We start from the raw sequence: 26,544 nt of genomic DNA on the forward strand, positions 1-26,544 counted from the left end.
TTAGTTTTTTTTCTAAAGACAGTTTTAAAATCAATTTAAAAGCTATTTCTAAATGAGATTAAAACATCTAGTGATTTTTTTCTAGAATGCCTTTGAGAACAAAAACTAATGTTCCGTTAAATATTAATGTGGAGCCTTCCAAGTAGACTGGGTGACAGTTCCGTCAGTAACGTCTTCCCTCAAATGTGAGGCCCGTAATAGCTGGGGTACGTTCTACCTCTAAAGCTCACAGCAAGTTCTTATGAACTTGAGGAGAGCCCATGTGCACAAAACCTTCAACCGAAATCTTTCTACTCCCTGGCATGTGGCCAGTTAAACCATCTTTAAAATGGGGTGGACACTCACATCACTCTGGTTCTTGGCGGTCTTCAGGGAGTGCAGCATCTTGGGGTCGTCATTGATGCTGAGGGCACCAATCATCTTGCCTTTGCTCTTCTCATAGTCCTTCTTGTACATCACCTGCAAGGACACCACACGTGCTAACTGCCCAGCAGGGGCAGCCCAGCCCAGCAGCCCAGCAGCCCAGCCCAGCCACCCAGCCCAGCAGCCCAGCCCAGCAGCCCCAGCCCAGCAGCCCAGCCCAGCCACCCAGCCCAAGCAGCCCAGCCCAGCAGCCCAGCCCAGCAGCCCAGCCCAGCAGCCCAGCCCAGGGCCACACTCACATCACTGGCATTCTTGCTGTTGGCTTTGGCTGCCAGCAGGGGGATGGCATCCACCTTGATGTCGAACTTCTTAGCTTTGCTCTTCTCCCAGTCTTGCTTGTAGACATTCTGGGAAAGTTTCACAAAAGAAATCAGTTTTAAAAAAGGACATTGAAACAGATGAATCCAGTGATTATTTAAAAAAACAAAAATTGAAAGCTTGTATCTGTAAACTTATTTTATCTATGAGTAACGTATTAACCAAACAGCAGTATAACTATTGGTTCTTTTATTACATAGTTTCTTCTTCTATTTCACTAAAAGTATAAATAGCATACTCTGCTTTAAGAGTCTAAAAACCTTCTAAAGACTCTTGTACATATCACAAATAATTTTATTATAGACAGTGACTTATAAAAGGTAAAATGAGATATTTGCATGAGAGATATCTCAAAAACTCTAGAGTTTATCACAGGGCTAATAGCAGAGACCGTGGAAATGATATCTACTAATGAAGTAGGTCCGCACAGTACGTGAGACTTGAAATCCTCACTTCCACTCATAACCATCTCCAGAGCTCACTGCGTTGAGTCTAGCCCAAGTCTTCAGGCAGACACACACTTTCTTCCCACACACGAGGCAAGCGTGTGGCCTCTTACTTACATCACTCAGGTTATAAGCGTTGACTCTGTGCTGGATGAACTCCGGTGCATCTGCAGGCACACTGCACTTGAACTTCTCACCTTCGTGCTTTGCTTTGTAATTCAGCTGAAGGGGGTGTGGGCAGGGAGGGAGAACATTCTGTTACTGAGGACTGACTGTGTCCCCCAAATTTAACTTAATCCCTTAAAGCCACCGCTGGTGGTATTTAACAGGAGGCATCCGTCAGAGGTGACAGGTTCACAAGAGCTCCGCCCTCACAGAAATGGCTTCATCATAAAAATGGGCTCTGAGGAGGGCTTGCACTCCGGCTCCCTAAAGCAATTCCTGGGCAACGTAATGATTCGACAAGAAGCCTGGAACTGGCACCAAGCTCTTAGACTCCCCAACCTTTGGAACTGTGAATTAAGTAACCTCTATTCTTTTTGAGGGGCGAGGTGACACTATATAAGATATAGTGTCTTACCAGGTAGCCCAGGCTATCCTCAAGATCCCCTGCTTCAGCCTTCTGAGCGGTAGGATTTCCCTCAAGGGCAATTATATCTGGTAAACTTCTATTCTTTATAAATTACTCAGACCCGGGGTGGGTTTTTTTTTTTTTCAGCAGACTTTCAAATAGTTCAAAGTAGGAATTTCCTTGAATTTATGTAAGAAGGTATCGGTGTCTCTTTAAGAAAAATGCTTTAAGGGAGCTATTTAATCTTGTCAACGTCTCATTCCCTCTCTCAGGAGAATTGCGGTGTGTCTGGGCTTCCCTTTGACATTTCTGCTACCATACTAACACACACGTCATCAGCATCACAGGACTGGGTCTGCAGGGCGGGAAAACCCACACGTCCTATAGTCAGAGCAGTGAGGAAGCCAGGAATGGGACCCAGTAACATCTTAACACAGCTGAAAGGCTGTTCAACACCGTGCTCGCCACTCTTCTCCCTGCACCTTGGCTTAGTGTTTTATTGAAAGCGTAGTTGAATTGTTTCCCCCTGCATTCCCTTTCTTTCCTTCATTCCCCCCCCCCCTCCCCACTCCCTCACAAATCCCTGGCCTCCTCTTCTTTAATTCTTCCTTTTACATACACACACGCTCTCTCACACACACACGCGTAAATAAACAAATATAACCTGTTGATTCCATTCAGTACTGTGTGTGTACACGGTTATTTCAGGGCTGACCACTGGGTAACCAACCAGGGGGCTCCTCCTCACTCACTCTCAGCATGCCCTAGCTGCCTGTGGTTTTTTATCTAGGGGTGGCGCTCCACATTAGCACATCTGTTGGTGTCAGTGTTCAGGTCTGGTTTAGCTAGCCCTACAGTTGAGGTATCCCGAGGGAAGCTTGCCTGCCGATCCCAAGAGACACAATCTTACGGTAGATTTTATGGTCCGCTGGCTCCTAGCATATTTCCACCCACCTCTTCCTTGCTGTTTCCTGAGCCTCAGGTACAAGGATTTGTGTTGTAGATGTATATGTACTGGGCTCTTTTACATTTTAATATGTTCTAAGCTGCATTTTTAGTTTTCAGTTGCGTGTGTGTGCACATGCGTGCACTGATGTGATGTAGCCAGTGTGGAGGTTGGAGGACAGTTCTGGGGAGTCAGTTCCCCACTCCCACCATGTGGAAGGAGATCGGGGATAAGGCTCAGATGTTCAGACTTAGTGGCAAGCTTCTTTCTCCACTAAACTCTCAGTTGTCTCCAGATCGCTGCCTGGAGTAACTCTTTGTCGTAAGAATACCTTCTCTTTCTTTAAAGTCTTTATGGTTTCACCAGAACAGGAGTGCTCCCCCTTTTGCCTATCAAATAGATGTCTCGGTTGCCACTGTTTTCTCAAGTGGCACAGAGGTCTAACACTCATGGGGCACGGTTTTAATAAGTAAAGCGATCCTATGAAAAAATCAGTGAGTTGTTTAAACGTATCAGTGACTGCATTGCTATCCAACAATCTGCCGGGAGGGGGCTATGGTTCAAGCTAGCAGCTACATTTGCCTCATATTAATCGAAATCTGAAACATGGCAGTAGGGGCATGACAAGTAGGTGAGGTCTTGAAGACACTGAGGGTTTCAGTAAGCCCTACGCCGGTCACCCCCTCGCACAGAAGTCAGGACACTTACATCGCTGAGCTGTTTGGTGTTGAGCTGGGCTTGCAGGAGCACAGGAGTGTCGGTGACCGCTGTGAATTTGGTCTTGTCAGGGTGCACTTTGTAAGTGTGCTGGAAGAGAAGAGAGCGTACATCGCACACTGCACTTTCCTATTCCTGTCCATCCCACACCAGGACGGGGGGACTTTACATGCAAAACGTTGCTTTCTTTAGCCCTGAAAAATGGATCCAGTGCCACTTCCTTCTGTTTTCTAGTCCTCTTTCCCTCCTTTACCTCCCTCCCCAGTGCTGTACTGTAGATGCGCCACCTTTGTTTAAAAACTAAATCAGAATTACATGATTTCTCTCCATTTCTTCTCCCCCTTCTACTCCCTCTTCCCTTCCCCTCTCCTGGTTTTTCTGTACTTGATATTAGCCAAAAGGCGGATAAATCATTGAGGTTTCTGCTACCTCTAAGCCACCCAGTCACTCTTTCCAGTGCCGGCATGGCTTTGTGGTGAAGCTTGTGTTCAGTCTGGGCTGAGTTGTAAGTTCTGAACACTCCATCCTCTGTCACCTCCTCCCCCTAGTACATCCCGGTCATAACTCTTCTCCATTCCCCTTTCCCGTTTTTTTTTTTTCTTTCTTTTTTTCCAAGCTGGGGACCGAACCCAGGGCCTTGCGCTTGCTAGGCAAGCGCTCTACCACTGAGCTAAATCCCCAACCCCTTCCTCTTTCCCTCTTGAGGCCATTCGTTCTGCTTCTCTGCCCCTGATCTTGGTGTAGCAGAACACTCCTGCCTCAGATCACTCCGGGCCCCCGGTCTCTTCCCATGACCCTGGTTGAGCTCTGAGTCACTCCCTTATATTGGATCATCTCTCTCTTTTGCCCCTGAGCACTCCTTGTTCACTGCCCATCTCTTCCACTCCAATCCAACTTGCGGGAGAGCGGATCGCCTTGTTCCCTAGTTCCCAGGACCGAGGACAGTGTCAGACTCAAGCTAGCTCCTTATGTCATTTTGTTGAACAATGAACACTCTGGTTATGACAAACTCGGGTAGTCTCCTTTTGCCCTGAATTTATAGACACACGAACTACTGAAAGTAGATATAAAACCTAAAAGAATTTCATAGCCAATAGATATCTTCCTATTAATTTTTGTGTTCCCCAATCCAACCTCCAAAGCCAAATTAAAAAAACAAAACAAACAAACAAACAAACAAAAAAAAAACCCTCCTCCTGACAACTAGGTGACAACATTTAAACGCCTCTTGAATGTACCACTAGATGTCACAAGCATCCTACACCCAATCTGAAGAACTCAGGGCCGCTGGCTTACATCTTTACACTGGTCCAACTTCTTGATAGCTTCGTACTCTTGGGTTATTGTCTGGGGGAAATAGCACTTCCCTTTATCTTCCTCGTATTCTGCTTTGTAACTCTTCTGCAATGGCACAAGAACAAAACCCACTCAGCGCGGCTGTCGCCCCCAAACAACGTCACAGCAAGGCCAGAGGAACTGGATTCAAACTTACGTCACTGTTTTGAGCGGAAACCTTCATGCAGTGCGTATGGTACGGGTCTTCAAAGCTGCCGACGTAGTGTCCCAAAATATTCTTCACATACGAATCTTTATATTTAGCCTGGCGAAGAAAACGCACACGTTTCGAGTTAATAGCGACTTTCCAATGGGCAAGAAAGCCTTCCTACCCAAGGGGTGGCCACGGCTTTCCGAACCTCACTGAAGTTCTTCAGAAGGGTGTCCAGCTGATACTTAGGGGTCTCACAGTAATTCATGCTCTTGGCCTTTGTCTTCTCATAGTTTTCTCTGTATAGTCTCTGTCAGAGGGAGAAAGAAAGAAAACTATATCCCGCACACTAACAGCCATCTGTGCCACGGCCAGACTCGAACAACTTGTAACTGGATTGTTACGGTCTCTTCCACCCGTTTTTTTCCACCATGCAGGAAGGATACTCTTGAAGCTCATGCCTTGTATGGTGTCAGTTGCTAATAACAGCAAGTGTTCATGTTACCTACCCCAGTGTTTCTCAGATTGAAGAAGAAAGGGCACAAATGCCGTGAAATAACTGTCCCATTGGTGTGTGCTTGGAGAACGTGGATGGCTTAAAAAGTTGAAGTAAAATAAGGCCTAAGGCCTAAGATGGGCCTGAGGAACCAGGCAGTCCCACGGACCCCACCAGCTTAGCATTTGATGCACATACTTTTTCTTTGCCAGCCTTACATCTTCTTTATAGCAGCTACCCACGACTTATAGTTTTTAAGGTTTTGAGTCCTTCAATGAGTGCATCTTCCATATTTTGCCTCACATTCTCTCTGTTATAAAATTCTTAAGACTGTAATGTTGCTTCTGTGTTTCTGCTTCATCTGGTTTTGTACTCTGCCTCTCAGTTGATCTCGCTTCCTGCTTTTGTTTTCCGCACGTCTTTGCAAACACCTCAGCTCAGGCACTGAGTGAGTAAACGCCCACAGTGATACTGGGCGCACTGTGTATGCTAACATTAGTCCACTTCTGGGAAATAAAGAAAACAGCGTTTTTATTGTTTGTTTCTTCCTTATGAAACAAAGGCATAGAGGAGATTGATGACACTGTCCTCCACAGAAGGACAACATCTCTGACAGTGAATCTCTGCTATCCATCGCCTCTCCACATTTAGTTTGCCATGTGAATGTGAGACTTGAGTGTAGGCTGACACGAAACCTGAGGGTATATTAATTAGTGAGGATCCCCTCATCAAAATGAAGTGGTTTGGGAACTCACGTCACTCTGGTTCTTGGCGGTCTTCAGGGAGTGCAGCATCTTGGGGTCGTCATTGATGCTGAGGGCACCAATCATCTTGCCTTTGCTCTTCTCATAGTCCTTCTTGTACATCACCTGCAAGGACACCACACGTGCTAACTGCCCCGCAGGGGCAGCCCAGCCCAGCAGCCCAGCCTACCCAGCCAGCAGCCCAGCCACCCAGCCCAGCAGCCCAGCCCAGCCACCCAGCCCAGAACCCAGCCCAGCAGCCCAGCCCAGCAGCCCAGCCCAGCAGCCCAGCCCAGGGCCACACTCACATCACTGGCATTCTTGCTGTTGGCTTTGGCTGCCAGCAGGGGGATGGCATCCACCTTGATGTCGAACTTCTTAGCTTTGCTCTTCTCCCAGTCTTGCTTGTAGACATTCTGGGAAAGGAATTAGGAAAAGTGAAATGCCTGTCATCACATCTAGAGAGCAGGGCTCACTCGTTGTTGTTATTATTATTATTATTATTATTATTATTATTATTATTATTATTATTATGTACTTATTTTGTTTCACTGTATGGCCTTGGCAGTCCTGGAACTCACTCTATAGACCAACGAGCCTGGCCTTGAACTCAGAGATACAACTGCCTCCCTACCCCTTGCTGGGATTAAAGACCTGCACCACCACCACACAGATATCACTTTATTCTTTTTAGAAGATAAATGGACCTTGTTCATTGTCTAGAAAATTGTGCATATTTGAGGTAACTCTCCTCAAGCTGGAGCTTCTAAGATTCCTGTTCTCCATCGGAATATTTTATCCAATTAGCTGAGTTCCAGTGATCTCACTGATATCTGAGCCCTGAGCTAGACAGCAGCGAGTGGTACACACACACTGCGGTTAGCCTGCTCTCTGGGGTTTCAGGCATCACATCCATTTGCCCTCTAAATGCACTCAGAGGTCATTTCAGGAAGCATCCTCCTGCCCACCGAGGCTGGATAATCACAAATGAGTACTCGTTTGGGGAATTGCTGAAGAAGTTAAGACGCACTCTTCTCCCGAGGGTAATTTAACTTTTCTGTAAAATTAAATTTGGAAAATGAAAGCTGGCGATGGATTCGTGGCGTTCTGCCCTTTTCATCTCCCTTCTGTGCTATTGTTAGCATAAGCTTCCTTACAGGTAGAAATAAGTCTAATTCGTGTAAAAAGGGACGCTGTAGGCCTGGCGAGTAAAGGAAATCATTCCTAAAAGAAGATTATATTCTAAGAAAATTGAAGCGCAGTATAGAACACACAACAATGTTAACAGATCTAACATTAAGATTTACAATGAAATACACATGCAGGGTGACATTTCAGAGGCCCGTTAGAACGTCTTAAGGTTATCTAACAACTGAATGAAGCTGCCTGTAAGATGACTACACACGGGCAGTAAGGATTTACAAGGGAAGTTAAAGTTATTTTGGTAGAAAGGTAGAAACGTACAACCGTTAAGGGCTCTTGCCATCTTTTAACATTGACGTAGCTGTTGAATCACAGTGAAGCAACTCAAGACCAGGGGCACAGCTGTCTGTGGTGCAGTACGTGAGGTACTTACGTCACTCAGGTTATAGGCATTCACTCTGTGCTGGATAAAGGCAGGAGCATCCGGAGGTATATGACACTTGAATTTCTCACTTTCGTGTTTGGCTTTGTAATTTAGCTAAAGAGGGGGAAGCGGGGTATGGGTCAGAGAGACGACCATTAGGTTCAGAAGAAAAAGGACTTACCAATTACAAAACCCCCTTCAGACATGTTGGAAAATACCGGCCAATATCACAAGAACAAGAGCCTAGGAAGACGGCACTGTTGAATCTGTGGACTGGACTCCTGTCACGTCAGCACGTCTATCACAGTCACCACATCCACCACCATGGTAGGTGACAGAATGAGGTGGCTCTTCATTCACATTCCTCCTCGTGCCTCTCACAATTGGCCCTTTCACAGAAGCACTGTCCTGGCCTCCTCTTCATCTCTGACATCACTTTACTGGAGATCCCCTCATAAATGTCACCTTGCATATATCACGCGTACTGACACTGCAGTTGAAACTGCCACTTCTGGCCATAAATACACTGAGGCCATTTAAAATTTATCTCTAGGCTTCCATTTTCAAGAAAGTTATTTGGCAGTGAGAAATCTGCATGGTATGTATCTGATCCGCACCACACCTGTATATTTTGAACACGTCTCCTATTGTGTTAATTTTCAAAACATCTACAAATTATTGTAAGAGAAAAAGAGGCATAGAAAGATTAAATCCCTTGACTATTGTGTCACAGGAAGCTGGGATACAAATCCAATTTTGTCTATCTAGAATTCATGTTCTTTTCAGGACTTTAAGCTACACTGGTTTCCTTGAATCAACAACTCTACTAAGTGTTATCTACTTAAAAAGATTCCATCCCACCAGGTAGGAAACTATTTTAAGTGATTAGAGAGATGCAAACACTACTAAAGCATAAAAGTTTTCTAATAAGTGAAATAAAGTAAGAAGTTGGGTCTTTAATGGGCTAAGAATGTAATGGTAGAGCGTTTGCCTGCGTGAACAAGGCTTGGGGTTTGATCCCAGAAATGGCAAATATGGAACAAATTAAATTTCTGTATGGATTTATGAAATGTCTCCGCAACCCCCTGAAACTGGTTCCCTAAATGCTGAGAAGAACTTACATCACTCAGCTGTTTGGAATTGACCTGGGCTTGTACCAGAACAGGCGAGTCTGTAACTTGAGTAAACTTTGTCTTATCTGGGTGGACTTTGTAGGTGTGCTGTGAGGAAACAAAGGAATTTGGTTAAGTAGAGTCTGTGAAGTCCATGGTGGTCTATGAGCTAGGAAAAAAGAACCCATCCCATCCCACCCCAAAAATCCTGTGGTTAACCATTTATTGGTTTCGTTTTTAGCTGGACTGCAGTTCACTTGAACGATGGCTCTTCTGTGAACATGGGGAGCACCCCTACGTCTTCAGATTCCTGAGAGGCCTTCACTGCTAGAATTAGCTCTTGGGACCCAGGCTAGTGGCAGGAAAAGAAGTATACGTTCTACAAAATAGAGGCTGGTTCTTACAAGCTCCTCACTTGAGCAAATTTGTAAAGTGGTCAACATTTTAGGTGTTTCTTGACCTCCAGAGGCCACAGAGGGCAGCAACATCTGGGCCCATCTCCTTCAGATGGAAGGATCTGGTGTGTAGGAGGAGGCATGGTGGTCACAGCCTCTCGCTGTGAACGTACATCCTTACACTGGTCCAGTTTCTTGATTGCTTCATATTCCTGAGTAATGGTCTGGGGGAAGAAGCCTTTGCCTCTGTCCTCTTCATACTCGGCTTTGTAGTTTTTCTACGAGGGGGAAAGAAATCAGATGTGAGGATCCAACCTTTATGCCTTCAGCCTGCAACGTCATACTTAGAGCATGAAAACAATGGGCTTAGGACTTACATCGCTATTTTGAGCTGTAACCTTCATACAGTGCGTGTGATACGGGTCCTCAAAGCTGCCCACGTAGTGCCCCAAGATATTCTTTAGGTAGGAATCTTTATACTTAGTCTGAAAGACAAAATGTTCTTCATTTATTAGCTGATCCGCAGCTCGTTAACTAAGACAGCCTTTAACCAGGACGAGCGACCATAGGACCACTTACGTCACTACTGAAGTTCTGTAGCACAGAGTCGAGCTGAAACTTGGGCGTCTCACAGTAATTGATGCTCTTCGCTTTTGTCTTTTCATAGTTTTCCTTGTATAGTTTCTGCCAAAGCAGAGGGAGGAGGGGAGCAGTTAAAATAGATCCTGTCACTCCCACGCTGATTATAAGACTCATTTTCCAACACCAAACAAAAGAAGAAGAAAAGAAACTACCTGTCAACTACCTAAGAACCTGACAATCAAACACAGGGTGATGTGGTATTATTAGCAATGATTGTAAAACCAGATTTTTTACATTTTCAAAAACTTAAGAAACCAACAAATACTACCTCTAGGTGAGCCTTGGTGGCAGGGCTGTGTTTCTAAGCCATTCTCTCTTTCTCTCTGTCTCTGTTTCTGTCTCTCTGTCTCTCTGCCTCTCTCTGTCTCTCTTTCTGTCTATCTGTCTGTCTGTCTGTCTCTCTCTCTCTCTCTCTCTCTCTCTCTCTCTCTCTCCCCCTACCCCTCACCAGCTGTGACTTGTGTACACAGAAGCCATGATAATACCAGTCCATAGCCTTGTTATTTTTCATGTAAACATCCATGAAAAGGTAATTTGAAAAAGGACATAGCTAGCCTTAAAAAGAGAGAGACCCTCATAAAGAATTTGAAGCATGCATCATCACTAACTTCCCTTGACTGCTATCATTTATTTAGCCTTAAAATAACAGTCAATTATTGGTCTCAGTTACATGACTGAGAAAGCTGCTGTCACCAGGTTTTCATGTTGGATTTTCAAAGTTTCAATAATCCTATTCCTTTGTCATACATTTATGTTCCTGTTTCTAGCAACAAAAGTAGATTTGAGTCTGAGATGGTTGGTTTTACAAACATGCACTCCATTTGGAAGGCAGAAGCATTTCATGTAGAGGTCATAGCTGAGCGATTTTGAAAGATGGGATTAGCACCCTATTCCTTGTTTTCCTACTCCCAGTCACATGCACACACTCCCTACCATGGCTTAGTTCAAGGGCAGGGAGACGGTAACTAATCTGTGTAAAATCTTTGAAACTTGGAAAAAGCTTTGTATAATCTGTTGGTAAAAAAAAACTCAACTGATCACATATCTAGCTTGTGTATGTATGTCTATATGTGTATTTTGTGTGTGTGTGTCTGTGTGTGTGTGTGTGTGTGTGTGTGAGAGAGAGAGAGAGAGAGAGAGAGAGAGAGAGAGAGAGAGAGAGAGAGAGAGAGAGAGAGTTGGTCAAAATTGGTAAATTCACCTTTGACCTTTATATAGTCTTCTCAGACAATGATCTCCCTGACCTTTGAACCCAGTCCACTGGCTGCAGACACCGAGGCATGTTATGTTCAGAGACACCATGCCTTCTAGTCAGCTCTGCTATGACTCTGCCTCTATAACCTTGAACATTAGCAAAGCTACACAGGCATGCAGGTACCACACAGGGAGAAGGACTCCATCCCGCTCGAAGCTAAGGTTTTAAAACCATTTGTGAAGAGAGTTAGTTGACTTACATCACTGAGGGCGTTTCCTGCCGTCTTCAGCTGCCTAAGCAGTGGGTTCTCTGAAGCAGGAAGTACATTGTAGTCTGCTTTCCCTTTATTCTTTTCATAGTCTTCTTTGTATTTTACCTGTAGGATGAAATAAAATAATAAAGTAACTCCACGGGTTATTTTTGTCCTCGACTCCATTATATCAATTATGACAAGGCTCCACAATCAATTTGCCTTTAGAAAAATGGCAACTTGACATTTTATAACCATAAAACCCACAGAAACTCATAGCAGCAGTACGGAGAGTGCATGAATTTCCAGGAAACTTTTTCTTTTCGTTCATTTATTCATTCAAAAATATCAGAGGGAGTTGATTCTGTGCTTGGCTCTGGGAAAGTCACAGCAGAGAACAGCATATGGTCTCTGTCCTCGAAGGGAGAGAGACACATAAATATTGGGGCAAAGGAAGAAACACAAATAGTGACAGCACATTGTGTCCCAGATGTCTGCTCCTGCAGAACCCTCAGCCGGGCTTCAACTCCCAGCTGCTGATCGAGCTGCCTGTACATCTTAAAGACAGGGAGCTAGGAGCATCATTAACTTCGCGTTTATGCCCTTCCTGTAGTTGTCTATTGAGCAGGCATGTATTTAATACCCAGGCAGGACAAGAAGGAGGCAGGGAGGATGAATGGTGGCAACTTCACCTTTTCCTTTCCCTTCCCACCTTGTACTTTCAATTCCAACCAAGGCAGAAGTAGGGAGTTGGGGCCTTGGGGAAATGAAAAACCTGTAACCAAGACCATGTCTAGAGTGAGCAGAACGGCAAACTGGTCCCGATTCTGACCATGATCTCTAGTCAGAGACTTTTATTTGGGTAGTATATGTATTGGGTTGTATAACCTAAGTAATTCACTACCTTTTAAAACCTTACTAAAAAAACCAATTGGCCTAGCAGACAATAGCAGGTGATCCACAACTGAGACCTGGATGTGCCAACCCTATTGCTTAGCCAGACTACCACAGAGGCTACTCTATGAGCATGGGAGACCAACATAGCCTTTCTACCTCATGGAATTATAACCCCCCTTGCAAAAAAGATTGAGCAGAAGGGACATTCATAAATCCTACAATCCTACCTACCTCCATTACATGGCTTATGACAAAGCCATCCCTTCTTTAGCAAACCAGATCTCCCCTCCTTCAAGGGCATCAAGCAGCTGTCTCGCAGCGTCGATTCACTGTTACCTCTCTACTGGGTTTTCCCAGCCGCATAGCAGCATGGAATTTTGTATTCTACCTGAAATCTTTTCCTTACCGCCTTTTCTTTCAGCTATCACCCAAGCAAACACAATCAAACTGTTCTGTTGGCTGCCGATGAGGATGCATAAGCAAACCCAGGTAGGAACACTTGGTGCAGGTGACAGCGCCGTTCCCCCGTTTGCACTTGATGGAACAACCCTGCTACCTTTCAGTTGTGCTCCTCTCTCACTTGGCTGGTATTTTCACATGGAAGTACATCAGGGTTCTGTGCTTCTATCCACTCTACATCCTTTGTGTTGTGCAGACTCATGGCTTAACTATCCACATACTAGCATACCCTAATTTTATATAAAATTCCTGTAAGCGTACTTTGAAACTCCAGACACATACAATCAACCAAACAAGTTGATATTTTCACATGCAAATCTAAAAGGCATCTGAAGTGGAACATGTTTGAAGATAAACTCCTGTTTCAATCCCTTTAAATCACCTTCTTCTATATTCTTCCCTGTATCCATCAAGGGAAACCCTGTGCAGGGCTAGACTAAGACTAGCTTCTTAGTCTGTGTTATGGTTTGTAAATGCTCAGCCAAGAGAGTGGCACTATTAGAAAGTGTGGCCCTGCTGGAGTAGGTGTGTCCTTGTTGAAGTAGGCGTGGCACTGTGAGTGTGGGATTTAATACCCTAGTCCCAGCTGCCTGGAAGCAAGTCTTCTACTAACAGCCTTCAGATGAAGATGTAGAACTCTCAGCTCCTCCTGCACCATGCCTGCCTGGATACTGCCATGTTCCCAACTTGATGATTATAGACTGAAACTCTGAACCTATAAGCCAGCTCCATGTTGTCCTTATAAGACTAGCCTTGGTCATGGTGTCTGTTCACAGCAGTAAAACCCTAACTAAGACAGTCTGAAAGCTTTCTCTGATCAACCCTTCAACAAATCAAGTGTGCTCCATTTCCTAAATATTTCTCACCCCTTGTCCTGCTGGTATCTTGACCCAAAACACAATTGCCTTACACTTTCTAAGTGATGGACTCTTCCTTCTTTCTCTCCTCTGACAAAACCAGGTCTCCAGGACAGGCATTGGTCAAACAAGTTTATTTGGCCTTGACATTTATGCTTTTTATAAAACTCATACCACTTTAAAATGTCAAGGAAGAATCACTTTATCAAAGTGGGCTTCTGGTCTTATTTGTGATCACCCACTTGTAAGAACACAAGAGCAGTGACAGTGTTGAGTGTGAAGCACATGGCTTCATATAAAGTTGCCAGATATCTTTTTTCTGGTGGATGTACCGCTAGCTAAGATAATTCCCTTCATGTTGTTGGCCAGCAAAAGGCCCTCCACTCCATGAAATGAATGAAAGTGGCTATTAGTTGCTGCTAAGGATCCTATTGTAATTGCAGCACAGTTTTTCTGTTTTAGGCATTCTGCTAGTCTCACCTTTGGTATTTTCCGTAAGAGTCTACCCCACCACCATTTTTAGTATCTACTCAGGCAAGAGTTCTGAGTCCACCCCATTAAAAACACGAAGAGCAATGGGAAGATGTCATACCTTGCTAGCGGCAACCCCAGCCTGTTTATTCATTTTATACTCAGGTGTTTCAGTCTGCATGAAGTAGATCTGGTCTTTCATGTTCTCAAAGTCCTCCTGATACTTCCTCTGTAAGACAGTAAAGAAACTTCAGAATAGCTGTGGAGACAGACTTCTACCCCAGTGTGTACTGGGCAGAACCCCTCAAGTCTGCATGTCCCCTCCCCCTTCGTTTAGGCCAGCCAGGTTTTGATCAGAGAATGCAGGGGCATTGCCAAAATGGTTCCCAGCTTAACAGAGGTCTGGACAATTAGAACAGGCTGAGAGAACAATTGGAAAGGCCCACTAAGAAAGAGGTCTGGAGAGCCAGAGCAGATGAATGAAAAAATTAGATTTCTGTTTTCCACTGAAGCTAAATCAATCAATGTTATACTACGCTTGATGTTAGCCAAAAGGTCAAGAAGCGATCAATGTTATAAATGTACAGTTTTATTCAGTGGGGAAAGAATAAACTACAAAGAACCTCTTTGACCCATGCTAACTGTACATTGCAATTAGTGAGAGGGTCTTGCCAGGTTGTTCCTATGAAAATTAAGGTAGAAACTATGTGATTTGGCCAAGATATTATCTAGGATTCTAGAATTCCTTGAGATGTTTCAAGCAGCTGGAAATTGTTAGAGAAAGGGCTACCCTCCCGGGACATCTGGCCCTGGCTCCTGGCTTACTGTGCTGAGATTGTCTGCATTCATTCTTGCTGTTGCAATTTCAAAGCATGGTGTCTCACTCCATTTTCCTTTGACTTTCTTCTCGTAGTCTTCTTTATATTTTTGCTGGAGGAGTAAAAGAAAAGAAATTAAACAACAATGAAATCCAAGAGATTATTAAATATATTAAATATCTTGATGGTTTACATATTAGATCTTCAATAAATATCTCCAAGTTATCTTGCACTCTAGACTATTGACTCAGCCAGAAAGTTGACATAAGGGGAACAAAGAGAGAGACAAGAAGACTGTCTCTCCTTGATAACCTTGGGGACTTACACTCTAGCTCAAAATGTGCTGTGTAGAAGTTACCTTACTACTGATCCAAGATACATTGTTGTGAATTATCTTGGCCTCTGTGTTCTCAGAACAGAATTAACATACACAACCCCAGATCTGGGACCATGAGGCAAAGCTAGAACAGGGTTAGAGTGATTCTCCTCCTTGGCTCATATAGCTATGCCAAAGACATCACCACTGACTGTCGGGTGGCTGGAATGCACGTATACCTCCACCACTCTTCACGGAAATAGAAAGTCCTTCACTGTTATGCCATTAACTCAAGCTCTGATGCACAGAACCAGTGTAAAAGGAAGTACAGCTTTCCCCCAAATGCCCTGTTTCCTGTTTTCGCACCAGTCAATATGCTAATTATCAGTAGGCAGCTTTTATAGCTGTCCGTTTTAGATCTCTGGATTTTTAGTGTCCACAACTGGACACTCTCATTATTAAAGTTTTGCCTTAATGTTTCAACACTTCGACTTTCTCAATCCCAATGTTTTACACAGAACATTGCTAGAAAGATGAAGCAAGATCATAAGCTAAAGATGCTCTGTATGTCTATGGCACTAAACAAATATATGGTGCAATAATTATAAAGATGACAGCTATCAACATAAGGAAAATGGAGAAATTGTAAAATGTACAAGAGAGAGGCAAACAGACAGAAAGAGAAACTGAATTTGGCTAAGACTCGAATCTGCCTTGTATTACAGGGAGGCAGATACAAGGGGATCTTGAGATCAAGCCATCCTGTGGTACATGGAAAGACCTGACCTCAACAGACAAAAACAGAACACAATTTAAATTAGACCGATAACTAATTCAGCTGCCCTCCTATGGTGGTTTGAATGAAAACAGTCCCAATAAAGCTCAAAGGGAATGGCGCTATTAGGAGGCGTGGCTTGGTTGGGGTAGGCGTGGCTTGGTTGGGGTAGGCGTGGCCTAGTTGGAGGAAGTGTGACATGACTGGTGGTGGGCTTTGAGGTTTCAGATGTTCAAGCCAGGCCCAGGGTCTGTCTCTCCCTACTGCCTGCCAATCCAGATGTGGAACTCTCAGCTACCTCTCCAGGACCATGTCTACCTGCGTGCTACCCACCATGCACCCCACCATGATGATAATGGACTAAATTTCTGAAGCTGTGAGCAGACCCAATTAAACGTGTTTCTTATTGAGAGGTGCCATGCTCACGGTGTCCCATCACAGCAACAGAAACCCTAACTAAGACGCCTCCTCTGCTGAAGTAAATCCCCAACACAAAATGAAAGCGAATGAATTGATTTGGGGATTTGCCGAGGCTGTCTGTAGCAGTACTTCTAATCTTTCGGGAATCAGGTTTCTTAAGAATCTGATAGATGAATAAAGTACCCATAAACACTAAAGCTTCCGAAGTTTGATTTGAGCATGGTGGCAGATATCTGTTTATATAAAAAACAAAAAATAAAGCTTTGGGGGTGGTGCTGGAGGGGGGAATTCCAGGAAGCTCAGGACTTCAGGCAATTGCATCTGGCTTGATGCATCAAAAAGCTGATTTACAGAGGTCTTTGGAACACCAAGGTGAAAGGCTGCAGATACTATTACTGGCCAGCCCTTAGGCTATTACAGAGAAACAGGTGCTGGGTGTGTATCTTTGCTGAGCAGAACTGAGTAGGAGTGTAATTCTCACAACAGTGAAAGGCAAGTGGCTTTTAAGGAGGTAGTTAAACAGGATAAAGAGCAGAGGCATCTCATCCAAGGTCCTTCCTCTCTTTGTACCTTCCAGGATCGAAGCTTGCTATTTCGTCCTACAGTGGGTCTGGCTGAGAACTAATCACTCTATGCCCAAGTCCTCCTATGTCCGTAAGGGGTCCCGTTGCATGGGAGAAGGGGTGGCTGTAGCTTGCTAGGAAATCAAAGGGAAGCCTTTGATAGAAGAGTAGAGGAAAAGACAAGCAGTGTCCATGTGGGAAGTCTCTCCCATATCGGAAGCCCAACATCTAACTTTCTGTCTAACCCTGAAACTTTCCCCTTACCTGCCCTCCCACTCTGTTGGACCTGAAGTTGATCGATGACAGTGTAGAAGACAGATCGGATTGAACTTTCCCTGAAACTTTTATGTAATAGAGGAAAGTGTACCGCGTCAGTTCCAAGCTCTGGATATCGACTTTGTAGGGGGAGGTGACCACATGCCAGTAGGCACAGTGGTTGCTTCCTCAAACCATAGGCCCTCCTCACCACCAGTCAGCTAAGGGCATTGGGTTACAAACTAGGTTCCCTGGCATCTTGCTTAAACTCATGGCTTCATTTTCGACTTTCCAGATAGGCACCAGTAGTTTTTATATGGTTACCAAATGGAAAGAAAACGAAAGGATTAATCACATCTCTTCTAAGTAGCTTAACACTGAGCCACCAGTCACTTCCATTCACAGGGAAGTTATCTTTCAGAGCAAGTGGGGCATCCTCACTGGGTTTCTTTATTGACCATAGTTGGTGCAGAGTTGCTTTCAAGACTCAATAAATGCTCTATGGTGAGATCCATAGGAGTCTAGCTAGATTAATGAAATAAAATATTTCAGAAGATCAGGGTTCCATGCTATCTAACAATGTCCCTGCAATGACTGCTGAGGTGTAGTCATTACCAGCTGAGCAGGAAGCTGGAAGACACACGACAGATATGGAAGACAAGCTTTGGCAAGGACGTGTCAAGAGTTTAAATATCTGAAAGGGAGACAATGAAGGAGACATTTTAAATCTATTTTGGAAGAGAAGATGCGATGGTGATGCTGAGACGGGGACCCAAACAACCCGAGGGGAGAGCCTCACAAAGAAGTCACCGTGGCAGCCTGGGCCTCTGTGGTTGGGTGCCTGGTTGCTGGATGCAATGGCTACCATGCACAATATTTCTCGCTATATGGACTTGTATTTTTGATGCACAATAGACACTAAGAACTTGGAATCTGGGTAAGACTTGGATAACTTTTGTCTCTGTGGCCAAACCCAGCGACCTTCGTTTACAGACACTCAGCTCAGATTACTCTACAAGGTCAAACTTGGGTGGGCAACTCCTTCCAAGTACCTAATACGGTGTCACCCTCTGCAAGCAGTGTGCAGTCCAAACAGACCTAACACGAAGTTATTCCAGAAGCCCTACCTCTTAAGATGCAAAGGGACAGGTTGGAAAATAACTTTAATATATCTTACTTAACCCAGTGGATCCAAACACTACCATTCTAGCACACAATCTGTGTAAAACTGGGCTATTTTACATTTGTCTTTACTTCATGGTAAGCATTTAAGATCCAGTATATGCTTCCCATGTGAAAGACTCTCAGTGTTAGGGAAACAGATACACATATGTGCCCTCTTCCAATTCATACATCAAATTCTTAGCTCCTAATGAGATGGCACTTCTTTCTGACTTGCAGTTTTCTGAGACTTTGAGAAGCCAAAGCCTGCTGTTTAATACACTCTGCATATGACTTTATTGTAGGAGTCCAAATTCCCTAATAATTTCGGGAGTTTTTTTCTAGTCATGTTTTAAGAGCTCTGTTGTCAGCTTTGTCTAAAGGCCGCTATATTGAAAAGCACATCGCGAATTTCATTGGCAGGCCTAAATTGTTGTGGAGAGCGACACTGGGAAAGTTTGAAAGCGACCTTTAAAAGTCACTTTCAAATGTCTGTACTGCATGCTCAAATTAGATTAAAAAAAAAAAAGAATTCTACTTGAACTGAGATAGTCCTTACATACAAATTAAAAATGGATTGTTTTTAAATGACCACATGGAAGACAACGTCTCCCAAACAACCTTTCTGTTCTATCTTTTCCTCTGTTATGGACACACCTAGAAGCCATTCCAATATGCAAAGTTCTCCAGTTAATCTCTCCTCAGCCCTGGGGGAAAGGTTGCCAGTGTCCTCATTAATTTTACTATACTTACACAGCCCTTGGGTTTTACATTCAATACTCATCAAAACGAGAAGCTAAAAACACTTCGGGGGAGATGACATCATTTCTACCTTTTTTTTTTCCCTTCTCTATTCAAGAGCCTACCTCTAGCAAAAAACAACAGAAAAATAAGAACCTTGAAGTTCAGTCAAAACTGAAGCAGAAGAGGAAACTGAGTCTCAACTTTCAGAGGAAAAGAAAGGTACATGAACATAGCCAGGTCTCAGAAAGTGGACTGACAGGACCTTGTTACAACAGGACTAGCTCGGCCTATGGACCAGCCGAACATTTGTCTCTGCATTCCTTGCCACAGCTGCACCTTTCCGAGTTACTTTATTTGGCTAAATATAGGCAAAAGAAGCAGCCTGCTAGGTCTTCAAAGCTCTCAAGTACTGGCCCCACCATTGGCCGCTGAGCCTTGTCTGAGAGTTCACTCACACAGTCTGTCCATATCTGACTGAGGATGCGGGGGGTTGGGGGGTATGAGACTTCCGGGGTGTCTCCCCATCCCCCAAGTTAAACCACAGCCACCACAGAGGGCGTAATAGTTAGTCACTGACCGGGGTATCTTTCTCAGAAAATGTCAAGTGGCAATAAGGCAATAAGCTACCTTATCAAGGGATGACTGTGACATTTAAAAAAATCACTGAGTCATCAAGTTCACCAACCACTGAAGTCATTTATGCGATTAGCACATGGGCTGCTTTTGGTGTAAGGGTTTTTTGTGGGGGCAGGGCATACGCAACAATACCCTTAGTGTTTGTGTCTCTTCTTGAAGTTCACCACCGTCAGCAGGGTTTTAAGAGAGACAGGGCCCGTCCACCTCTCTGCACTTACCTTGCTCACTTGGTTGGTTACTTTCTTGGCAAATTCCAGATCAGGGGGATCAGGCAGGGATGTGAACTGAGTCTGCTGCTCAGTGAGTCCTTTTTTGTAGGCAATCTGACAAAAAAATAAAAGGCAGGAATGTTCACGTGCATTTGAAAAAGAGCCCTTGTTTTCATAAGGCAGCCCTTTTCACACCGCCAATGTTTTCTCTCGAGCTTTGGCTGTTGTGTACTGTCTAGCCATGGCTGTCCCTTGGTTTACACAACTGCCTCTCAGAACTCCCACTCACTTCAGTTTCTCTGAGTCTTCTTCCTTCCCAAGAATGCTCGGCCCCTCCACCTGTTTCTTTGCAGCCGTCTTCACAGCATCCCTGGCAATGGCCAGGTTTCCCTTCGCTAACGTCTTCAACTCTCAATCTTGCCTTTTCCTCATACCTACTTAGCCATGCCCACTCCTGGACAACCTAATTACATATCATTCTGTTCTTTTACACAGGATGCTGAGTGGTAAAGAGGAGACTCACACACACTTACCGATGGGATGGTGCTAACATGATAAGGGGGGTTAAGAAGGGCGTATGTATGAGGTGTATGGGAGTAAGTCTTCAAGCCAGAGCACCCAAAGTGAACTCTATAGGTTGTCTACCCAATTTTCTATTCTGTGACCTGGGGCTTGCTTGGGGCTCTGTGTCTAGCACTCTATGACTTTATGATGCCCAACTGCCACTTTGTCTTCAGTGAAACTTGAACACCCAGACTCTCAGAAGCAGGACTCAACTCCAGCACTTCCATAAGTCCTCAGTCAACTCGATGCTACTCCAATGGTCTCTCTTGTAGAGAAAGGAGGGGTTCTACACTCACAGTTTATCTCTAACCTTCTGCTCTGGCTCTAAGAAGCAGTCCTCCTGGGCCTCCAGAGCTTTCGGGCATCTCCTTGCTTGACTATTGTACAGAGCTCCATCAGCTGTCCCCGATGCTCTCTCTCCCTCCTTGTTACCTCCTTCTTTGCAGCCTATAAAAGCTTCTATTGTCTTAAAAAAAAAGTCTGGTATGCAAGAATCACAGATTCCCTTCATCTCTTCTCTCCTTTCCTCCCTGCCTTCCTGAATCTTCTAACTTGTGGGCGTGGTCGGTGACCGACTCCAGCAGAAGTCCAGACTTGAATGACATTTTCCCAACTCTTCTATCACACCGTTCCTTTCCTTCAACATGACAGCATTCTTATTTATCTTAAAAAATAAACTGGCTCATTCCAAGACCACAATCATCTTATACTTAACCAGGTCTAAATGTCTCTTAATAATATCTACTTAGTACTTATAACATCAGCTCTCATGACTACCATCAAATTAACTGGGATATAAAGACTTTTTATTTAAAAAAATGGATAATATGTATATATTCCCTTGCTTAACCTAAAGTACATAAAAACTTTATTTTAGGTAAAAGGAGAGTGGACTTTTCCATGACTGCTATGTCCTTAGGGAGAAAGTAGCATTCAAACAGGAGAAATGTTTATCAAGTGTGACAACCCGTCAAAAAGTTCCCGAGAAATCAGATCACCCAGTCTCCATTTTTGTTTCACAAACAATGCTCATAGTTCTGTCTGCTTAGAATTCTGGGCTCCAGATCAGTTTAAAGACATTCTTAATCTTAGCAAACTGTTTTGTCTCTATTTAGGTAACAGGAAAGCATGGAAAAATAGTATTTAAGGAGGTGCAGAAATAAGGTAGAGAGAGAACAAGAGTGACTAATATAAGGCCCCTGGCTTGAAGGCTACGTGCGCGCACAGGAATCTGTTCTGTAGACAACGGCTCGCCCTGGTCTCTGAGCTAGTGACTGTAACAGCTCAGGTTGCTAACGATGGTATTAATAGCCATCCTAGTAATGTGATACTTGGTGCATACTTGGTCAGCAGTAAAAATAAAAGCTGTCTCCCAACCACAGAGTCAGAGTGGAGATTTTTAGTTCATTATTTTAAGTTCTTGTGTTCATTTTTGTGACATCTCAGAAGCATGCCTCTAAGTGGTATGGGGCCATTTCTTAGTCATTGTTTTATGGGAAGAGGGAGGCGTGCAGAGAGTGTCTTCTTGGACAGCTCTCCCTGTGCCTACATGATAGAGCATTTCCTGACTCCCCTTCGGCCTCCCTGTCCCCTCTTGTGCTGGTTCCTTTCTAGGTGTCCTGCAGTTGAGTGTCCTCCAGGACTCTGTCCTCGACTGTCGCCCTCATACATTTCTTGTCTTCAGCTATCACATTTATTCTGACGAGGTTTAAACATTAAGTTTTTATCCGGATGTTCATGGCCTCAGCATCTACTTTAACTATAAAAAGCCTCGATCCAAACACTTCCCTGTCATTTCACACCTGGTTCTTTCTCCACAATACGTATGTTTAAGCACACGCGTTATGTGATAATAAACTTTCCTATGGCTCCGTTCTCTGTCTCCAACATCCACTGTCATTAACACGTAATATGTATTATCTTAGGATTCCTTTCGCTTTGCTCCTTCTATGGTGCCAAATTAAGAGTTCCGTGAATACTCCCAAGTTCGAGTTTTCCCTTGCTCTGACTGCCAAGGGTCTCTTCGGACTCTACCTTGCTCTGTGGCCCTCATTCGCACCTCAGGATGATTTGTTGTCCAAATCTGTGCATCAGTGTGATCCCTAAGGTCCTGCTCTAGCAATGTAATAGGAACCCTACAGATGAGGCACCCACTCTCATTGTTCTCTAACACCCCAGACTCATGTCACCCTTTCTCTTTGGTCAGGAGGTTGCTGCACCTGAACTGTATTTCTTCATCATCACCCATATTTCTACCATTTCTCATGTGTGTCCTTTCTCAAAGCCATAATCAGACATTTCTGGTCTTTTTATTTTTCTTTGACCTACACTACTTTTATCCTGCCAGTGTGATATTTTAAAGGAAAAGGCTGAACTTTCATATCCTACTATAAATTCATGTATAATAAAATTTCAATAAATAGTTATTTAGGACGTGATCAGGACCTGTACTATGAACAAGGCTTGTCATGGGCTTAAGAGCATTTATCTCATGTCCTCTGAGATTCCTTGTCCAGGGACAGGCTGGCCCCTGACACCATGACAAGAAAACAGAACATCCAATAGGTTCCTTCTATAGGCAGAAGGTCATCCATTTCCAACCACTGTTGCTATTGTTTATGCCATGATAGGAAGTGCCTGCAGTGGGGACAGAAAGCCAGAAGCTCATCCATTTAACACTCTCCCTGTAAATCTCAGTCAGGCATAAATGTTCCAGAAAGTTTCTCCAGTCATTCCTGCTGGATGTTGTAAGCACCAAAGTTGATGTTCTGCTGCCTACCTGCTATTTACTATTTGTTCCTTCACTTTTTTTTGCTATCCAATATATTCATTCATTTGAAATAAAAAAAAACCACAGATATCATTGTAAGTTATTCATCAGCCAGAATGTGTCCTCATCATGAAATTGTGAATTTGTGAGATACAAAACCAAAATGTTTATCTTAAAAGAAAAGCAGGAATTGATGTGTGTTAGGTGAAATCAAAGTCCCCTTCTGATTTCTTTCCTAACCTGCTCTATGGAAGTACCAATTTGTATGAGTTGAATTTTAATCAAAAGTTGGATTAAAACAAATCCATTAGAATTTGCAGGTGGTAGCAAAGAAAGGCAGCAAACATTGGACCTCAAAGTTAAAGACATCATGAAATGGTGATGTTGACTCATCTGGGGCCCTGGCATCTACTGGAAGTAAATCTCATGTAAGTCTGAACTGCTTTGATAATTCTACATTGAGTTCTTCTAGACGACAACTGAATACCAGGGAACAGGCCATTTCATAATGCAGCTCTCTGCCAAAGACTGGATCTTTTGGAAATCTAGAAGGTTTCCAGTAAATCCAAGAAGGAAGGAAAAAAAAACCCTCAAAACAAGGGCATGGGACTCTTTGCTGTGGTTGGTTCCAGTGCTGAAAATTTTTAAGGCCTTTTGAAGTTTCTCTAATATACTACTTTCAAGACTTAAGACATAAAAATCCTGACAAGTGGCCTGCTGTTTTTTTACTAACTCTGAAAACTGTCCCTACACAAGGCATTTCTGGACCCTCTCAGTGGGATACACTGTGTAAGCAGGTCTCAAGAGTCCCCATGCAGAAGAGAGAAATATCTCATTCAGGGGACGGTGGATGGTGGGGCAGAGATAATTGCTACGAAGTGACTGTGTTCCCTTAGTAAACTCACAAAGGGAGGGGTGTGATTCCAACGGCTCTTTTTAAAAATGCCACTCCTCCATCACCACAAAACAACTTTGAGCTAAGGGGGGAAAATGATACATGGTTTGGTGGGAAGAACGTTTGCCTTGAGGCTTAAGTCTAGATTCTGCCACTGCTGATGTGAGCTCGGGTTCCTCACATCAAGGAAAAAGGGATTGGCAAAATTATGTCTAATATAAAGTATAAATTATAGCTGAGATAAGGACACATACTAAATTTTGACTCTAGTTGTAGTCCTCTGTAATAATGACTTTGGATCGTTCTTAAGGACCTAAAGACATGGCCCAGGCTTTCCCCACCCCACAGTCAGATGGTACCCAGTGTCCTCCACTTACATCACTAAGTGCTTTCTGGGCCTGGGCGACCCTCCTCAGCTCCGGACTGTCATTATAGGGATAAAACAACCCTTTGTCTGCTTCCCAGTCTTCAGTGTACAGTTTCTAGATCAGAGAAAGGCAAGAAGCATTGAGAAAACAAGCCATACACGAAACACATCATTTGAACTCCACCACTGACATGAGGCACCTAGGGCAAGGTGAGAGCCAAGGTCAGGGAAAGTCACAGACAACTTCCCCTTTCCATCCAGTCCACATTACTTATTTTAGTTAGTAGCTTGCCCTACTTCTGAAAAATCTTATTTTTAGACGTTGTCTCTGACTTTGCCTGCCTCCTGCCTGAGGGACAGGGAAGTCTTTCCCCCAGTTTCTATCATAAAACAAACTTCTAATTAGAGTGAGAGCCAGGGATATCCAAAGAACAACTGACAATTTTTAAAAAACGACACTGCTTGGTCAATTTCCTAATCGGTTCCGCAGTGTGTCTTAATTCCCTCCATGTTGTGCTCCCACCCACAGTTTCAGGTTCTTCAAGGACTTTCAGCCACTCTGCCCAAGCATGCTCCTCGAGAGGATCTGAGGGTCCTCCTTGTCAAGTCACAGCCCCACACAAGTCCTGAGGCTACTTGCAAAAACACTGAGAAACTGCGTTGCAAGTCGTGGAAAGTTCAGCAGCTATGGCTCCAAGTGTGCGATGGGACGTTAGAAAGAGCTAGCCTTCCTCACCTTACTGAACATGGCTGTGTTCTTGATGGCTTGGACAAGTTCAGGGGCATCAGGGGGAAGCAGGTACTTATCCTTGGTGTCTTCCCAGTTCTGCTTGTATAAAACCTAGAGAGAAAAACAGATGGACTATGGCTTGACAGACAGAACAGTGATGTTGGCCTCACACAAAAGTAGCTGGTGGGTTAGCAGGAAAGTGTTGACCATGGCAACACCCTCGTATTCCCTCTCAGCATTAGTAAGCTTTTACTAAACACCACCACCACCTAATGATTCCGATTTCCAATTTCTTTCAAAGACTGCGATCAGCTAATTAACTCAGTTTTCTTTTGACGTACATGATATTCTAAAGCTCTTATAACTAGCTACCCACATTTGAATTTGGAAATTTCTCATAAAAAGTTTGCTTTCTAAACCCCTTTAAAAATAAATAAGATAACCTGCTTCTTTTTTGAAGGAAAATGGAGGAGCAGATCTGGGGTGGGGGCTGGGAAGAGTGAGGGAGGGGAAACTGTAGTCAGGATGTAATGGATGTAATGTATGAGAGAATAATTTTTTTAAATTAATGAATTAATGAATGAATGAAAACATACTTAAAAAGAATAAAGAAAAAAAGAAAATTTCAATGCCAACATCTGGTAACTTACAAATCTATTTCAAAGTTTAAACAATAAAACCTTGGCTTTCATCTTGCAATGAATGAATGAATAGATAGATGATAGATAGATAGATAGATAGATAGATAGATAGATAGATAGATAGATAGATAGATAGATAGATAGATAGATATCAGGACTGTATTTTATTTTTTGCAGCACCCTACCCCACCCCCATTAGAGTAGCAAATGCCTCTTCAGGCAAGTCAAGAGATCTTCAATCTACCCCGCCCCCCAGCAATCTACAGGCCACTTCAGTCCTCTGTGGAGCCTGCTGTTGCGTGTAAACATCCAGTTCACACTAACTGTGAGGAGGACTGTGGCTCTTAACGCACACCGAGATGGATGCTGTGCACGCTGTTGACTATCCCAGGGCTACCCATCCACGTGACCTTACCTTGCTGACTTGCTGCGACACTTTCTTAGCATGTTCAATATCTTTAGCTTTTTCGTCCACATGACAGATAGTTTTAGCAACGTCTCCATCCATTCGATACTTAACCTGCAGAAACGACACGCGCCTGAAGTTCATGACGAGCACGGACACATATCTAAGGCTCTTAGGAGTCAGAAACTATGTCTGCAACCCAAAGCCTAGATCCTGAATCTGAGCTAGGAAGAGCCACAGAGAACCCGCAACTACTACTTGTCTGCTCTGCTGGCTGAAATTC

General features: G+C 43.8%; 1 protein-coding gene across 1 annotated transcript in view; it reads right to left on the reverse strand.

Annotated features, from left to right (window-relative positions):
* Neb (nebulin) overlaps positions 1 to 26,544 on the reverse strand; it is a 188,264-nt gene that overhangs the window by 154,297 nt on the left and 7,423 nt on the right. The window contains exons 5-25 of the mRNA XM_032903283.1: positions 26,271 to 26,375; positions 25,221 to 25,325; positions 24,495 to 24,599; positions 19,898 to 20,002; positions 14,817 to 14,921; positions 14,113 to 14,220; positions 11,317 to 11,433; positions 9,800 to 9,904; positions 9,598 to 9,705; positions 9,394 to 9,498; positions 8,835 to 8,933; positions 7,723 to 7,827; positions 6,455 to 6,562; positions 6,159 to 6,272; positions 5,116 to 5,217; positions 4,914 to 5,021; positions 4,718 to 4,822; positions 3,413 to 3,511; positions 1,305 to 1,409; positions 663 to 770; positions 346 to 459 (exon numbers count right to left, since the gene is read on the reverse strand). Coding sequence (XP_032759174.1) covers positions 346 to 459; positions 663 to 770; positions 1,305 to 1,409; positions 3,413 to 3,511; positions 4,718 to 4,822; positions 4,914 to 5,021; positions 5,116 to 5,217; positions 6,159 to 6,272; positions 6,455 to 6,562; positions 7,723 to 7,827; positions 8,835 to 8,933; positions 9,394 to 9,498; positions 9,598 to 9,705; positions 9,800 to 9,904; positions 11,317 to 11,433; positions 14,113 to 14,220; positions 14,817 to 14,921; positions 19,898 to 20,002; positions 24,495 to 24,599; positions 25,221 to 25,325; positions 26,271 to 26,375 — 2,235 coding nt within the window. The remainder of the gene's footprint in view (positions 1 to 345; positions 460 to 662; positions 771 to 1,304; positions 1,410 to 3,412; positions 3,512 to 4,717; positions 4,823 to 4,913; positions 5,022 to 5,115; positions 5,218 to 6,158; positions 6,273 to 6,454; positions 6,563 to 7,722; positions 7,828 to 8,834; positions 8,934 to 9,393; positions 9,499 to 9,597; positions 9,706 to 9,799; positions 9,905 to 11,316; positions 11,434 to 14,112; positions 14,221 to 14,816; positions 14,922 to 19,897; positions 20,003 to 24,494; positions 24,600 to 25,220; positions 25,326 to 26,270; positions 26,376 to 26,544) is intronic.

Source organism: Rattus rattus, chromosome 5, assembly GCF_011064425.1.
Source record: "Rattus rattus isolate New Zealand chromosome 5, Rrattus_CSIRO_v1, whole genome shotgun sequence".
Lineage (NCBI taxonomy): Eukaryota > Metazoa > Chordata > Mammalia > Rodentia > Muridae > Rattus > Rattus rattus.